The sequence below is a fragment of the Thecamonas trahens genome (genome assembly GCF_000142905.1).
Source record: "Thecamonas trahens ATCC 50062 unplaced genomic scaffold supercont1.20, whole genome shotgun sequence".
NCBI lineage: Eukaryota > Apusomonadida > Apusomonadidae > Thecamonas > Thecamonas trahens.
Window position 1 is genome coordinate 104,101 of NW_013657660.1, and position 16,395 is coordinate 120,495.

General features: G+C 66.6%; 3 protein-coding genes across 3 annotated transcripts; 2 read left to right on the top strand and 1 right to left on the bottom strand.

The window, feature by feature from the left end:
- Positions 1-172: 172 nt before the first annotated feature.
- On the top strand, positions 173-9,822 carry AMSG_04603 (uncharacterized protein; the record flags this gene model as incomplete). The annotated part of the gene is made up of 2 exons (XM_013902824.1): positions 173-9,687; positions 9,720-9,822. The coding sequence occupies 2 exons, from the start codon at positions 173-175 to the stop codon at positions 9,820-9,822; spliced, it is 9,618 nt and encodes a 3,205-aa protein (XP_013758278.1).
- Positions 9,823-10,150: 328 nt separating this feature from the next.
- AMSG_04604 (alpha kinase) lies at positions 10,151-13,084 on the top strand (the record flags this gene model as incomplete). Its single annotated transcript, XM_013902825.1, has 2 exons — positions 10,151-11,300; positions 11,703-13,084. The coding sequence occupies 2 exons, from the start codon at positions 10,151-10,153 to the stop codon at positions 13,082-13,084; spliced, it is 2,532 nt and encodes an 843-aa protein (XP_013758279.1).
- Positions 13,085-13,117: 33 nt separating this feature from the next.
- Positions 13,118-16,318, bottom strand: AMSG_04605 (uncharacterized protein; the record flags this gene model as incomplete). The annotated part of the gene is made up of 1 exon (XM_013902826.1): positions 13,118-16,318. One exon carries the CDS (start codon positions 16,316-16,318, stop codon positions 13,157-13,159), a length of 3,162 nt encoding a protein of 1,053 aa, XP_013758280.1. The 3' UTR covers positions 13,118-13,156.
- Between the last annotated feature and the right edge of the window lie 77 nt (positions 16,319-16,395).

A 16,395-nucleotide genomic window follows, 5' to 3' on the forward strand; every position in this document is an offset into this window, starting at 1 on the left:
TCCCCCCCTGCCCCCGGCCCAGAACCACTTGGCGCCAGACCACCACCACCACCACCGCACCCGCACCCTCTCCACTCCACCCACCAACCACACACAACCACACACACTACACACACTCGCACACACACACACACACACACATACACACACACACACATACATACACATATCCATGTCTGTAGAGCGGAGGCTACGGGGCCTCCTTGCCTCGCTTGCCACTATCCCCACCCCCGACCGGTCTCCTGCCTCCCTCTCCGAGCTCAACACCCTTATCACTCCCTTGCTCCTGGTCGCGCCCTCGTCTATCTCCCTCCCCCTGCCGCCCACGGGAGAGACACTGACGGCAACGGCTGCGGCGGGCAACCCGCATTCGGCTGCTGCAAACACCACTCAGGAGAAGGTCGGTGCTCTGGATGGCTTGCCTGCTGCTCGTGCTGCTCGTGCTGCTCGTGGTCCAGGTGCAGGCGGTGGAGGTAGCACGGCTGCTGCTGCTGCTGCGGCGGCGGCGGCGGCTGCTGCTGCTGCTGCCACCCATGCACTGAGGCCGAGCATTGCGTTGGATGTCTTTGTCGAGGCTGCAGGGCTGTACATCGCCTTTGGTGAGTATGCGCATGCTCAGTCATGCCTCCTCACCTACTTTCAGTCGGATCCGCCCACCAACAAGTTTCTGGCCAAGGCACACTTTCTCCAGGGCGAGCTGCTGGTTGTTCCGGCGGTGGATGAGCCCATCCATGGCGAGCGCCTTTCGCTCACCGTTTTATCGGGCCTCGCTTCGGTCGTCAAGGGCTTTGACCTTGGCCTCACCTCGCCCCGCTACCACTTTCTCCTCTACAACGGCTCGGTCTACTGGTGGCGACTCGCCCGCCCGCTTGTGGTCCCGGGCTTCCGCCACCTGCTCCTCCCCTCCGCCGCACACATCGTCGAGGGCCTCGACGCTGTTGACGAGCCCGATCTCGCCTGGCGCGCCCGCCTCATGCACCTCCTCGCCCTCTGCCACGAGGACAACAACGACCGCGCCGCCGCCCTGCACACCCTCTCGCGCGCCGCCGCTCTCGCCGACAAGGCCGCCGCCACTGAGCGCGCCGCCATTCTCTCCAAGTCTGGCTCGCCGCCGTCGACTCCGTCGCTCGCCCGCTCGTCGTCAGCCCGCGGCCAACGCACAGGGCGGGCTGCCCGGGCCGCCACCCCACCCAAGCGTGCTGCGACCAAGCACGGCCGCCAAGATTCACCGTCGGCCACCGTCCCAGACACTCCGGTTCTCGAGCTCTGCAGGCTCATTTACCGCACCCAGATCGAGCTCTCGCCGCCGTCGGCCGCTGCCAACCTGGAAAAGTCTGCTACTTCCTCGGCCGCTTCGTCATGGCTCACGGCCTCGCCGTCGACACCCGCCGTCCTCAAGGCCCTCGCCCGCGTCGAGCTCGTCATGTCCTCGCCCGAGCCGCGCGCCAGCCTCAAGCTCCTCCACGAAGCGTTTTCTCTCCTGGTAGGCGCGCCCATTCCGCCGCCCGCCGCACCGACCTCCGAGTGGCCGACCGTCCCGTCCTCGCTCTCGTTCCCTGGCCAGGTACTCCTCGGCGAAGTTGGTCTCCTCGCCGTCTTCTACGGCGACCTGCACGTCGGCCGTGTCGCCGCCGCCGCCGCCCACCAGTCGCGCAACCTCGGCGCCCGTATCCAATCCGAGTACTCGCTCGCCATGCTTCGTGTCGCCGACATGGGCCCGGCTCAGTTTGCCTTTTCCAAGGACATGGTTGAGACCCGCGTCGAGTCACTTCGCATGCTCGAGCAGGCGCTGCACTCGGCTACCCGCCTCGGCAACGCAGGCATCATCGAGGCCGGCGCGGTCTGCATCTGGAACCTTGTGCTGCCGCTCCTGCAACCGAACCTTCGCCACCTCGCTCATCGCCCCATGCACCTCGCCGCCACCGCTCTCGCGCGCATCTCCTCGCCGCTTCGCACCCTCATGTCTGACCTTCACACGGAGCTTGCACACTGTGAGATTGCCGACGACATGCTCTCCAAGGCCGCCAAGCACGTCGCCAAAGGCCTGGCCGCAGACCTCGTCGACCGACATGCTTCGCGCATCCTCAACCCGCTGGCCCACAAGCTCCGCCTCCGCACCAACATCTACGATAAGGTCTCGTCGCCGCTCGACGAAGCCACCCTCCTCCATGAGCAGGCGCTTCTCACCCGCGACCCCACCCTCGCCTCCAACATCCTCCTCTCGGCCATGCAGTGCCTCTCCGACTTTCGGCCCGACCACGACTCGCCTGACCTCCACCACACCCTAGCGCTCTGGGGCAATCTCGCAAAGACCGCCCGCGCCTCGCACCTCCATCAGGCCGCCTATGACGCCGCCAAAGCTTACCTCAAGCTCGCCGGGGAGGTCTCCTCGGCTGCGCTCGCCCGCCACGTGGCCCTCCTTCCTGAGCCGGTCACCGCCGCAGACCTTGCTCTCCCACTTGCCTCGCGCACCGCTGCGGCCCCGAGCCGCGACGCTGCACCGTCGCCGGCCTCGCCGTCGCGCTCATCGGCCCGCGCTGCTGCGGCCCTCCGCTCGGCTTCGGACGATGCCCTCCACGATTCGTCGTCACACCTCCCGATCCCGGTGAGACTCACCGCGTCAGCAACCGAGCTCGACGCCGCGTTGGCGCCTGTCCTGGTCCCGGCGCCCGAGCTCTCGCTCGCCACCTCACTCGCCACGCCGCCTCCGGCGCGCCCTGGCTCGTCGGGCCGGACACCGCAGGCTCCGAGCCAGACCGCATCGCCGGCCCGCGCCAGCTCCAAGCAGTCGGCCTCGTCCGCTGCCAGCCACTCGCCGCCTTCGGCACTGATGCCTGCGGCGAGCGTGGTCGGGCCAGCACCGCGCCCGCCGGTAACCCCAGTCGCCCGCCCGGTTACCCTTCAGGAGGAGGACGCGCTCCGCCAGCGCGCCGCCGTCTATTGCATCCTGGTCGAGGCTGCCATCGCCCTGCTAGAGGCTTCCTTCCGAGTCACCGCCCGCGACATTCTCGCCCTCGAGGTCTCGCCTGGCGACTCGCCGTCGGCCAAGCCAGTCCTCACCGGTATTGCGTCGCGAACTGCGTCGGTCCTCGCCTCGGCCGACCTCACCCAGCTCGCCCGGCTTGTCACCTTCCGCGACGAGATTGTTGCTTCGCTCACCTTTGCCACCCACATCGGCATTGTGCTCGGCGACCCGGTTGTAGCCTCGAATGCCGCCATCTACCTCTGGAACCACTTTCTCCCGATTTTTGACGCCGCTGCCAAGCTCTTTTCCCGCGCCGAGTCCATCGCCCGCGACTCGCCGCCGCCGCCGCTCGAAGCCCGCCGCATGCTCGCCTCGGTCCTCGACCCGGTCCTCGCCCTCCTCGCCAAGGACGTGCCCTACTGGGGTGGGCCGGACTCAGACCCGCCCCCGCGCCTCCCTTCACTCGCTGGCATCATGGACCCGTTTTCGAGCGCGTCGTCGGTGCTGTCGAGCCAGCCACAGGCCAGCACACCTCACCCTACAAGCGCCACTCACTCGTCGTCCTCGCTCGACCAGCCGCCGGCGGCCGACACCCTCGGATATTCGGTCCGTGGCCTTGACCTGCTGCCTTTCCTGGCGGGCTCGACAAACACACCGCCGCAGGCTGTCGGCCTTCTCTTTGCGCAGCTGCACGTCCTCGTCCGCCCGCTCTACGTGGCCTACGCCGGGCTCGGCGTCATGACCCTCCCGTCGTCGCCGCTTGCCCGGCGCATTGCGTCGCGACCCTGGCTCCGCGCGCCCGAGCCGCGACTCTTCCACGACATCTCCAACGCTCTCGCCCATGCGCTCTTTGCCTCGGTCGGTCTTGCTGCTGCGCCGCTCGCCGACGCTCTGCCCGTCTCTCTCGCCACCTCGCTCTCTGCATTTCTTCCCGCATCCAAGACGTACGTGGACGTGGCGCGGACTCTCCTCCGCGCAAACATGCCTGTTGCCGCTGTCGAGGACGCGCAAACATTGCTCTCTTCGCTCGTTGTTGCTCGCCGGCTAGCAAGCTCCAACGAGCCGCTTGTCGACGCTCGAGCACCCAACAGTCACCCGTTGCTCCCGGTCATCGCCGCCGTCGAGACACTCAACTACCCATCGTCGGTCGACGAGCATGCCTCGGTCCTCCGCTCGGCGCTCACGGCGCTCCACGAGGTCTCGCTCCTCGGTGGCGCCTCGGGCCCGCCCGGCCTCGACACGTCGGCAGCAAGCATCGCGCCATCACCCAGTGGCGGGCGGCCCAAGTCGCGGGCAGCGAGCTCGCCTAGTCCTGGTCCGCCGCGCGGCCCCGCACCGCTCCCGCCGCCCGCGCTGGTGGGTCAGCTCTACGTCCGCGCCGCCCGTGCCGCTCTTGACCTCACAGCCTATCCGATTTCCCTCCTTGCTGCCCGGCGTGGCCTGGTGCTTCTGCTGGGCAGCGACGGCGCACCGGCGCTCGTCGCGCTCGCCCATATGGTCATGGGCGAGGCCACGCTTGGCCTCATCTCACCACGCCATCGGCTGTCGCGGCAGAATCGGGCGCGGACCTTTGCGCTCGAGCAGTTTGTGGCCGCTGCGAGGCTCGGCAAGGCCCACGCCAACCTTGACACGGTCCTCACCGCCGCCACACACTTTTGGAACCTTGTGCCGGCCTTTGTCACCTCGCTCTCGCTTGTCCGGGTCCTTCTCCCGCAGCTTCAGGAGGTCATCAACTCGCTCCTTGCCTTTGACCGCAGCATCGCGTCGTTGCAGCTAGTTGTCTCACTCTTTCGCCTCTCGTTTGAGTGCTACGCCCGGCTCGGGATGTGGGACGACGGACTCTCGGCCGTCGCCGTCTACCTCTCAACTGTCTCGGTCAAGTTCCACGACCTCATCTGGCGCGAGCGCATTCTTTTCAAGTCCAAGTCTGGCAAGGACTTGCGGCCAGAACTCTCCAAGATCATCGACCTCGATCCAACCATTCAGGCCCAGATCTGGCTGACCCTCGCGCGGGCGGCCTCGCAGCCTGCCGCCCGCATGGCCGCTTACCACAAGGCCATTGAGGTCTTTGAGCGAGAGCCGTGGCGCAAGGTCGACATCTTGGTCGAGTTTGCTCAGTTTCTGTACGAGACGCACGCGGACGGCCTCGATATCACTGACGTGCTGGAGGAGGCGGCCGACCTCTTGCTCGACTTGGTCTCTGACGAGCAGCGTGCGCGACGCAACTCGGTGGCAGAGCTGCATCTGTTCCGACTCGGCTCGAGTGGCGCCAAGTCCGAGAGCCAGCAAGCCCGCGTTCCACCCAAGCTCTCGGCCTCGCAGCTCGAGATCCTCGGCCGCATCCACACTATGCTCCACATTGTGAGCACCGATGCCGCCGCCGCTGTCGACTTTGCGCTCATGGCGCAGCACTTTTTCGAGCAGCTCTATGCCGCCGCCGCCGACCACGCCCGCGCGCTCCTCGAGGCCCTCGTTGCCGCCTACCCGCAGCTTGCCCCATCCGACTCGGCCGACCGCGTCGAGGCTGCCGAGTCGGAGCCGCCCAAGGAAAAGGCAAAGGCCAAGTCAAAGGACAAGGACAAGGAGCGCGAAAAGACAAAGGCAAAGGCTCGCAACTCCCGCCGTGCTGCCCTCGAAGCCACGGCGTCGACCTCGTCGTTTGCGCCCGACGCCACTGCAGCCGCAGCCGCTTCGGAAGCCTACGACGCACTTTGCACAGCGCTCGACAAGTTTGGACTTCCCGACTCGGTCTACGGTTGGCTCACCGCGCCGCTCGCCAGTGAGTTTGCAGATGCGCTCACTGCCGCCGCCGCGGTCCTCGCTGACGTGGGCTCTGCCCCCGGGGGTGCGAGCGGCCTGGCTGCCGGCGACTCGCTCGTCTCGCTCGACGAGGCCGCCACCGCTGCCGACGGCAACAGCGCCGCCTCGCCAGCAGACGCCTCCGCGCACGCTGCGCTGCCTATTGCTGCGCCGCAGCTGACGTTGTACTACATCAACGCGCTCATCGAGTTTCTGGAGCAGGCTGGATACTCGTTCCACGTGCTCCCGCTCATCCATCTCGTCCACCTCCTCGGCTCTGTTGCTGGCGAGTCGCGGGCGTACCTGCAGTGGAACCGCCAGCGGCTTGCCAAGCAGCTGGAGACGCTCAATCTCGCAGACCTTGCCGCCGATCTCCGGATCCGGCCGGTGCAGCTCGCACTCGACAACGCAGTCAAGATGGAGCACGCCGACGTCATCCACCAGGAGCGCGAGCTCCGCAAGTTTGCCGAGACCCGCCCATTGCACTCGGTCCTCAAGTCGTCGAGCCGCAAGACGGGAGACGTCGTCAGCGCTAGCACAAACCGCACGCTCCTTGAGCTCGAGCCGGTCACGCCGATGCGGTCGGTGTGGGTGCTCAAGGGCGACTCGCTTGCCAGCGATGGTGCGTACGACCTTGCGGTCCCGCTCTACAACGCTGCCCTCGATCACGCTCGCGCCTTTGGGGACGAGCTTGTGCTTGGGCTCGCCTACAATGGGCTTGCCCGCGTTGCCCTCGCCCGTGCCCGCATCCTCGGCACCTGCGGCTCGGGCCCAAACGCCCGGACCCAGCTCAAGACTGCCGACAAGGAAGACGGCGTCGCCTCCGACTTTATCGACCAGGGTATCGAGTACGCGATGCTTGCTCGCGGCACGGCTGGTACAGCCAAGTTCTGGCTGGACAACTCGACGCTGCTGGCAGACTTGCTATGCGAGGCCGCCCCGTCGCCGCGGTTTGCCGAAGCGCTCGCCATTCTCGGCGAGACCGTCGACATCCTCACCGAGGCCTCACGGGGCGTCCAAGCCGGAAAGGCCCTCCTTGACACCGCCATTGCGCTTGTCCGCCGGCACGAGGGCAGAGTCCACCTCGCCGCTGCGCTCACTGCCGACTCGGGCTCGCCAGACCCGGCCCGGCTCGATGCTGCACTTGCCGCCTTTGACGACGCAGTTGTCCTGCTCAAGGCGCTCGGCGGTGCGCATGCGCTCCTCGCACACACGCTTGTCGAGTATGCGCAGGTGCTGCAGCTCAAGTCGGGGACGAGCCTTGGCCAGTTTGAGGCCGTTGGCAAGGTGCTGGAGGAGGCCGAGGCTCAGGCAGCGGCGTGGTACGCCGCGGTCTCGGTCCAGGCCAGCGGTCCGCTCGCGGTCCGGGTCTCGCTCCCGGCCGCCCGCGCGCTGGCCGAGCTCAAGCTCGCTCTCGGCAAGACGCTCGTGTCCATTGTCGGCCTTCGCCCATCGCCCGAAGACGCGTACGCCGACTTTCCGACGGTGGTCGCAAAGTACTTGCTTGAGACGATGGAGCTCGAGACGCCCGAGCAGATCCTGCCGGCCCAGGAGCGGGCACTCATCCACATGTCGTCGGCATACAACCTGGCGCCGGTCCCGGGCCTCGCCTCGCGCGCTGCTCTCTGCCTCGGTCGCACCCTACTTGACATTGCTGTCCGCCGCGGCTACCTCATCCTTCAGTGGGGCGAGCCCGAGTCGGACGACGACGACGAGTCGGATCTCGACCGCTCGAGCTCGAACTCGTCAGCTGACGAGAGCGAAGAGCAGTCTGATGACGGCGACGGCGACGGCGACGACGACGATGCTGATGACGACGAAGATGACGACAACGACGACGAAGGCGACGAAGGCGACGATGGCGACGACGACGACAATGACGACGACGATGACGACGATCCTGTCGACAGCAATGGCCGCCGCGTGGTACGTAAGATGGACGCGTCGATTCGTGTCCTCGCTCGCGAGCAGGAACACCTGTACCTGGTCGACCAGGCCGCTCAGTACCTCAAGCTTGCCGTGGTGGGCGCGCTGGCGGCGGAAGCATGGGAGGTTGCGCGCGAGGCGTGCCTCCACCTTGTGCATCTGCATGGCGTGCTTGATCCGGAGGCGTGTGCCCTGTTTTGCCTCCTCGCGCAGTGCGTCGAGGTGCGGATGCAGGCCGAAGAGCTTGTAGTGGCAGCTGCCGACGTCCGCGACCCGAACGCGATGCTGCTGCGGCAGCGGCAGGAACAGCGGAAGCACTCGCTGATCGGCACTGTTCCGCCGCTGGCCGAGCACGATGCAGTCGCGGCCGCACTTGGGCGGCAGAGCGAGTCGTGGCGGGCGCTAGAGCTCTCGGTCGAGAACCTTGATTTGTTTGGGCCGCCGGCCAATGCTCTGGCGCGGATGCTAGAGCCGCTCGGCAACAGCTTGCTCGTTGTGGCGCATGTCGGCTCGCTCGACGGCGTTTGGCTGTACTCGGTGGTCGCCGCCGCCGGCGGCGGCTCGCGGGCGAGGGTGGTGCGGAGCAAGCGGAGCGGCGCGCAGCTGTTGGCGGCCGAAAAGGCATGTGCCGCGCTCGACTTACATCTGCGGCGTGGCCTTCTCAAGGAAGACAACGAGTTCCACCTGGCTACGCCCGGTCCGGCTCAGAGCGAGGCAGCGGCCGCGCCCGAGCCGGTAGCCAAGTCCTCGGGTGCATCGGGCTCGGCGCGGGGCTCGGGCTCCTCGCGAAGCCGTCGGTCGCGGACAAGCGCACCCAGTGCGGCAGCGGACAAGGGCGAGAAAGCGCCTGCCGCTGCAGTTGTGGACCCGATCAAGGTTGTGCGGGCGATGGCAAGCGGCCGGGTAAGCAACCCGCAGGCGTCCGCCGACGAAAAGGCGTGGAGCGAGCTGCTTGACGCGCTCAACGCGTGGTCACTGGAGAGCGGTCTTGTGGCTGCCGTCCACGAGGCGTGCGTCCATCGGACGTGTTCGACGTTTGAGAGCGTGGTAGTGTTGGCGCCCGAGGCGCTGTCGATGCTGCCATGGGAGGCGTTGGCGGTGTTTAGCGCGCTCCCGCTCCTCTGCGACGAGGTGGCGGCACTCGGTACCGTCGGCGTTGCACGCGAGTTCTCGGTCGGGCTCTTGCTCGCGGCGCTGAGGTCGCCGATCCTCGGCGCAGAGGTCGAGACCAGCGCCGGAGCTGGGCTAACGACAGGATCATCAGGATCGCGGCGGAGCGGCAGTGTGGCGGGCGGGCCGCGAGGGAGTGTCGACAAAAACTCGGTGACGTATGTTGTCGACCCACTCAACGAGCACCACGTACACGAGGCCTTGCTGCCCGCTGCCGCGCGTGACTCGAGTCCGCCAGCAGTACCGGCGGCGACGCCCAAGTCGGCCGTGCCGCCGCGGCTGGCCGGGATGCGGGCAGCGTCACGGGCTGTGTCGCGGGCGGGCGAGAGCGGCAGCAGCGGCGGGTGGACTGACGTGGCGATGACAGTCATGTGCGACGGCTGGCGCGAGGCTTTGGCGAGCCACGGGCAGACGACGCGGGCGTGGTCCGGCGTCCTCGGCGATGAAGCCGGTGTCGGCGTCGAGCAGTGGCAGAGACTGCTGGTGCAACACGCCGATGGCGCGTTTGTCTACTCGGGCCTTGGCAGTATGTTCTCGTACCTACCGCTGTCGGCAGTGCTCTCACTCAACCTCTCATCGCTCCATGCGGCCATCCTGCTCGACCAGGTCCGAACCGAAGAGTCGCTTCTCCGCGAGCGGCAGGCGCTGCTGCGGACAGCAAAGGCAGCTGAGCGGCGCGCTCTCAAGTCGCCGTACCTCGCTGCACTCGCACTGCGCATCACCGGCATCTCGTGCGTTGTCACCAACGCGCGGAGCACGGCGTACCCGCCAACCACGCTCTCCTCGTCTCGCTCCTCCGCTCGCTACCATCGCGTCCGCTCGCCCGGGTCCTTGCCGACTTTCGCGCCCTCGCCCGCAGCGGGGCCAAGGCCGGCACCCCCAACGAGGATCCCCGGAGCTGGAAGGCGGCGCTGCTCCACAGCGCTGTGGTGTATGGCTGGGCCGGCTGGGGCTGGAAGTGATGACAGAGAAAGCAACAAGCCATTGTGTACCCACGACTTGTTATGCAAGCCCATCATGCGATGGACATAAAGCGCGCATCATGCTCCAATCCGGGAAGGTGATGCCCGGGCAGAGTGCTGGCAAGGCTGGCGTGGCTCGACGTGTCACTCGCCCAATCGATCCCGGGCGACCTTCTCCCCCCCCTCCCCACCCCCTTCCTTCTCCAGACCCTCCGCCTCCCTCCCCTCACTGCACCAACCAGGCTACCACCCACTTCCACCCCCTCCACCCCGCACAAGCCTCATCTCCAGCCACTCCACCCCCACCCCCCAACCCCCACCCCCCACCATGTCGGACTCCGAGTCGCTGTCGGACGAGGCCTCCGGGCTGTCGTCGTCGTCGTCGCCGTGTGAAGAGGACGAGATGAGCTCGTCAAGCTCGTCGAGCTCATCTGGATCTATGACAGGCGAGCGGATTGGACTGGTGGACAAGACAGGAACACCCGTGGGACCGCCCGAGGGCTCGCCGGAGAAGGCCATGGCGTACCTCTACTACACCGAGAGCTCGCAGTGGCACTCGCAGGAGATGGAGGTCATTGTCTCGTCGCGGCCGTTCCAGAAGGGCGGCATGCGGCAGGCGTTCAAGATCGTCAACGTCAAGAACGGCGACGTGTTTGTGGGAAAGCGGTACTACTCGCACGAGCGGGCATCGGACGAGATGTACTACCAGGACGTGAGTCTGCAGTCGTACTGCCAGCTGTGGGCAACGTCGTACAACGCAGAGCCCAACATTCCCAAGAAGGTCACTTTTGTCCGTACATGGGTCCTTCGTCTTGTCGAGCGCGATTGCATGCCGCTCTTCTCGTGCGAGCCGATGCTCTGCGGTCCGTTCCGCAAACAGAACTCGAACACCGGGTGGCTCGACGAGTCGCGCAACACGCCGCAAGCCTTCTCGCACTACACCTACGAGCGCTCGGGTCGCAAGCTGGTCATCGTCGACATCCAGGGCGTCGAGGACTACTACACCGATCCGCAGATCCACACCGTCGACGGCAACGACTTTGGGAAGGGCAACTTTGGCACCGAGGGCATCGACAACTTTGTCGAGACTCACAAGTGCAACGCCATTTGCCGCGGTCTCGGCCTCCCGGTCTTTGGCGCCCGTGACATCAACGTCGGCACCCAGATGGCGTGGTCGGCCCGGCCAGAAATCCTGCCAGTCGCCCTCTCGTCTTCGATCTCCCAGGCCGGCCTGGCTCTCCTCGAGGCGACCACCAACGACGAGAGTGGCGCCGGGCCATCCGAGTCGCCGCAGGCTGTCGGCCGCCCCAGCTCCGCCATTCGCGAGCGCTCACGCTCCCGCGAGCGGGACCCCGATCCGCACGCCCAGCCCATGGTCTACGTCCGTGACGCCAAGCGCAAGACCGGCAAGTACCATATGCAGGCCGGCCATTTTAACTCGTACCAGACGATTCCGCTCACCACTGCTACCGAGCAGGGTCGCACCGCGTGCAAGAGCTGCTGCGATTCATAGCCAAAAGCAACTTTCAATGCGGTCGTGCCGGCGAGACTCGCGTCCACCTGACTCTGCTCTTGCACTGCGTCACAAAGAAAGTATGTTGGTGAGAGAGGCGGGCACGGCTACAGCGCATGACGCCGAGTAGCAGATGGGGCATGACATGCTGTGGAAGCAGGAGGCTAGCGGGCTGTTGTCGTCCATGGTGGCGAGGAGGGGGAGGCGAGGGGAGGCTGAGCGTGCGCCTGACTTGCTTGCGAAAGGCTCGTTTTTCGCCAGAATCAGGATTTTTTCGGCTGAACGGCCGATCCTGGCTGGGCATGAGATTGGGGCGGAGGCGGCAGAGGGAGAGAAGAGGACTCATGCCTGCTGGCTGATACTGTAGTGTCTCATCCTATCGCCGGACTTGCGCTTGCGCTCGAGCGCGAGGAGTTTGACGACCCGGCCGAGTTTGAGTTTGAAGAGGAGGAGGAGGAGGACGACGACGGCGCCGACGATGACGACGATGACGACGATGACGACGATGACGACGATGACGACGATGACGACGATGATGTCGATGATGACGACGATGAGGATGACGACGAGGATGTTGACGAGGATGACGATGTGGATGAGGATGAGGATGACGACGACGACGACGACGACGACGACGACGACGACGACGGTGAGGATGAGGATGACGACGACGACGACGACGACGACGACGACGACGACGGTGAGATTGTGATCGACGAGTCAAAGGAGGCTGAGGCGGACGATGCCGATGCTGACGACGACGACGACTATGCTGACGACGATGCCGATGCCGAGGAGGAGGAGGAGGTCGAGGCCGACGCCGACGCCGATGTGGTGGCGCCGGCCAAGATGAGCGCGGCCGAGAAGGCGTACAAGCGCGAGCGGGCCAACTCGGACGCGTCAAACGAGTCGATTGGATTCATTGTGGATGTGCCGACGTACGCGGACGGAGACTGGAAGGCGATGCAGCGCGACGCGCGGGCGTACGCGTCGCAAGCCGACCAGCTGATGACGCGGTCCAAGTTTGGGCAAGCGGCCGAGGCGTTCTCGCGCGCCTCGATTGTGCGCGGCTACTACATTAACGCCAAGCGGGCGGCGATTCGCGGCGAGATGGCTGCGCGGGCGCAGGCCATGTCGGAGACCAAGAAGAGCTGGAAGCAGCGCCGCGAGGAGCTGCAGCTGGGACTCGCTGCCAAGCGTGAGGAGCGCCGCGCCGCCCGCGAGGCCGACGAGCGCGAGCAGAACCTGCGGATGCGCGAGGAGCGCGAGCAGCGCCGCATCGAGCGCGAAGCTGCCGCTGAGCGCCGCGCTGCCCGTCAAGCCGAGGAAATGCGCATCGTCGCCACTGAAAAGGCTGCCATCCAGCGCGACGCCCGCGTCCGCGCAGATTCGATTCGCCGTGAGCACGCGCTGGCCAAGGCCGGCGTCGTCGCTGCAGATCCCGTGCCCGTTGACCTTGACGATGACGCCGACGAGCCCGTTGACGACGTTGACGATGAGGATGCGGATGAGGATGCGGATGAGGATGCGGACGAGGATGCGGATGAGGATCAGGATGCAGACGAGGATGAGGATGTGGATGTGGACGACGCCGACGACGACGACGACGACGATGACGACGATGATGATGAAGACAACGATGACGACGACGACGATGATGAGGACGATGACGACGACGACGACGCCGACGACGACGACGACGATGACGACGACGACGATGACGACGACGACGATGACGACGACGAGTAAAATACATTTTCCCCGCACCCATCTATCAAAAAAGGGCGGGTGTGATGTTCAATAGCGCTACTCAACCCAAGGCTACTTGTGATGGCCCTTGCCCTTTTTGCGCCGCCGCTTGGACTTGCCGCCACGACTGCGACGCGACGCACCGCCGCCATCGACGACAGACGTAAGTTCTGTGCTGGCGTCGGCGTCGGAGTGCACGCTCTCGACCTCAACAGCAGCCAGCTCGGTGAGCGTAGCGGAAGTGATCAAGCCGGAGCCATCGGTGCTCTTCTTGGCCCTTCGCTTCTTACGTCCCGAGCGCGACGCGGTGGAGCGGGTCGAGCGGGTCGAGCAGGTCGAGCGGACCGACTCGGCCGAGTTGGATCGGGGCAGAGCCGCCGGCGGGTTTGCCGTTGCGACGGTGCCGGATCTGTTGCTACGGGCCTTGCCCTTTTTCTTGCGCCGCCCGCGGCGCGAGGCCCGCGACTCGTCCGAGCCGGCCGAGGCGAGCGACGAGACCGAGCCGACGTCGGAAAAGTCTGAGGCTTCCGAGCAGACCGAGGCACGAGACGACGGTCGGCGGCGGGACGCGCCGCGGCTGCGACTGGTCTTCTTGCCGCCAGTCGACAGCGCCTCGAGCTTGGCCTCGAGCTTCTGGACCTGGGCCTCGAGCCGGTTCGATTTGGCCTTGAAGGCGTCGCGGTCTGACTGCGCGATGAGGAGCTGCTCCTTGAGGCCCTGGTTGGCCGCCTCGAGGTCGGAGATGCGGGCGCGTGCCTCCTCCAGCGCAGCCTGGTACTCGGAGATGTCAGGGACAGAGGTGGCGTTGGAGCCTTCCGAGTCGGCAGTCATCCTGCGAGTGCGGGCGGTGCTGGATGCAACTTTGCGCGAGCTGCTGCTCCCGCGATGCCGCGAGTGGGTCTTCTTGGTCGACTTTTTGCGACTCTTGGAGACGGAGCCTTTGGTGTGGGAGCCATGCTTGCGGCGCTTGCCGCGCGACGAGTGCGCGTGGTCATCCGAGATGCGCGCCTCGGCCTCAGCCTCGCTCACGGCGAGGTCGACGGCCGACGCGGTCATGGCGAGCGAGCTTGCTAGCTTGTCCTTGAGCATGACAATGGTGGCCTGCGCCGACGCAGCCTCGGCCTGGGCATCCTTCAGCTGTGACGCGAGCGCATTGTAGTCGTCGGTGGCGGCGCCGCGAAGCTGGCGGAGCAGGATCTCCCGCTCGGTTTCCACGTCGACGAGCCTGGTCCGCAGCGCAGCGAGCGTCTCGCGGAACGACTCGGACCGTGGCGAGCGCGAGCCTGAGGACGACGGCTGCTCTAGGCCCGCGGCCGACATTTTCTTGTGGAGGACCGAGACTTCGGCGGCGAGAGTCGCCGACTCAACTTCAAACGACGCAAGTTGGCGCTTGAGCGAGTCGATGACAGTGGTGAGCGCGTCGTTGTCGGCCTTGAGGCCGCGGATGACTGCGACATGCGATGAGGCCTCCAGCTCGGTGGCCGACGCGTCCGCCGCGGACGGATGAGTTCCGTTGAGAGAGGCGCCGTCGTCGGCAGCGGTCGACGGGGTGATGAGGTTGAGGAGCGAGGGATCGACCCGCGACGAGCCTGCGTCGGTCGCAGCCTGGCGGGTCTTGCGAATGAGCCGCTCGAGCGGGGTGTTCGACGCCGACGCCATGTTGGTCAGCAGCTGCTTGAGCAGCAGATTTTCCTCGCGGAGTTGCTCGGCGGTGCGCGAGGCCGACGCAAGCGCCGATCCGGTCTCGGCCTCCTGCTCGCGGTAGGTCTTGAGGGCGCGGCGAAGAATGTGCAGCTTGCGGAGCATGGAAAAGAACGGGCGGATGCGCGAGGAGCGCAGATCCGGCGGCGGCGCGAGAGTGGAGAAAATCCCAAACGAGTCGGTGCCGTCCGCGAGCGTCCCGGCCTTGCTCAGCGCCTCAGGCAGCGACGAAATGCCGAGGTCGGCGACACGGCCGGTGGCGTAGGCGATGGCGGCGAGCATGGACGCAATGATCTCCAGGAGCGCCATTTTGGAGACCCGGACTTGCGAGGGGTCGGACGAGAACGAGTACCGCTGGATGAGGTCCTGCGTCCGAGACTTGGTCCACTTGAGCGAGACCTCGCCGCAGACCTTGCCGTAGGTCTTGTGGAGGGCGGTCATGTGGCGCTGGAGGTGCTTGATCTCGGCATGCAGAGCCTTGATCGAGTCCAGCTCGACTTTGTACGACGCCACGGTCTCGGCCGCAAGGGTGGCGGTGATGCGGTCGACATCGATGGCGTTGAACGCCCGCAGGGGGCCCGAGTCGATCTCCGAGTGGTGAAAGTTGTTGACGAGGCCGCGGCGTGGCGCAAGGACGCCAAACTGCGAGATGATGCCAGCGCCGCCAGTGCCGCCGTAGCCATCGTCATAGTGCTCTTGCATGTCGCCGTGCGAGTCCCACTCCGAGAGGCTGGCGGTGTTCGAGTTGATCGACCGTGACTTGGAGAGGGTCATGCCGGTCCCCTCGCTGCTGCCGATAGCACCGCCTGCCGACGCGACGGCCTCGCTCAGGCCAGGGCCGTGGTCGACGCCGCTCGCCTGCTCGCCGCGGGCGCCTTCGTCGCCGCCGCCGCCGCCGTTCCCGGGCGAGGTGCCATACCGCTTGCGGAGCGAGGCCTCGCCACGCGCGCGGCCCTGTGGCGGATGCGGCGTGGACGGATTGGCTGAGATGGGTGGAACAGGGGCATCGGTACTCCCGGGGCTGCCGCTAACAGTTGCGCCTCCAGAGCCACCGCTGGCGCTCGCGCTCGCGCCGCGCATCCGGATGAGCGGGAGCTTTGGCCCAGCACCCGGTGGATTTGCGGAGGGGAAGCGCGGAGCGTAGCGCGGGGTGCTCCTCCGCGACGAGCGAAAGGAGCCCGGCGAGCGGCGGCGATCGGGCGAGGGGACGGCCGGTAGCGCCGAGTGTGCGGCAGCGGCGGAGGAGAGAGCCGAGGCAGCGCCCGGAGACGGCGGGGGGGCGACGCCTGGCGCCAGAGCCGGGCTGTTGCCCACAGTAGGCAGCAGCGAAGCACGGACAGCAGCAGGACGAGAAGCCAGCGAGGTGTTGATGTTGGACGATAGCCGTGGCGGCGTGAAGAGTGCAGGCGCGTCGTGGGCCAACGGAGACGCCGACTGGCCACCGCTCGGCCTGCCCACCGACGACGACGTCCGGCTTGTGCCCACAACCGCGTGGTTGGCCGCGGTGATATGCTTGTGCCGTCCGGACCGCATGGTGTGGGGGAGGGAGGGAGGGGGGGGGGGGGGGCGGGGGGGGGGGGGGGTCGAGGGGAGGTGGGAGGTGGGTAGGA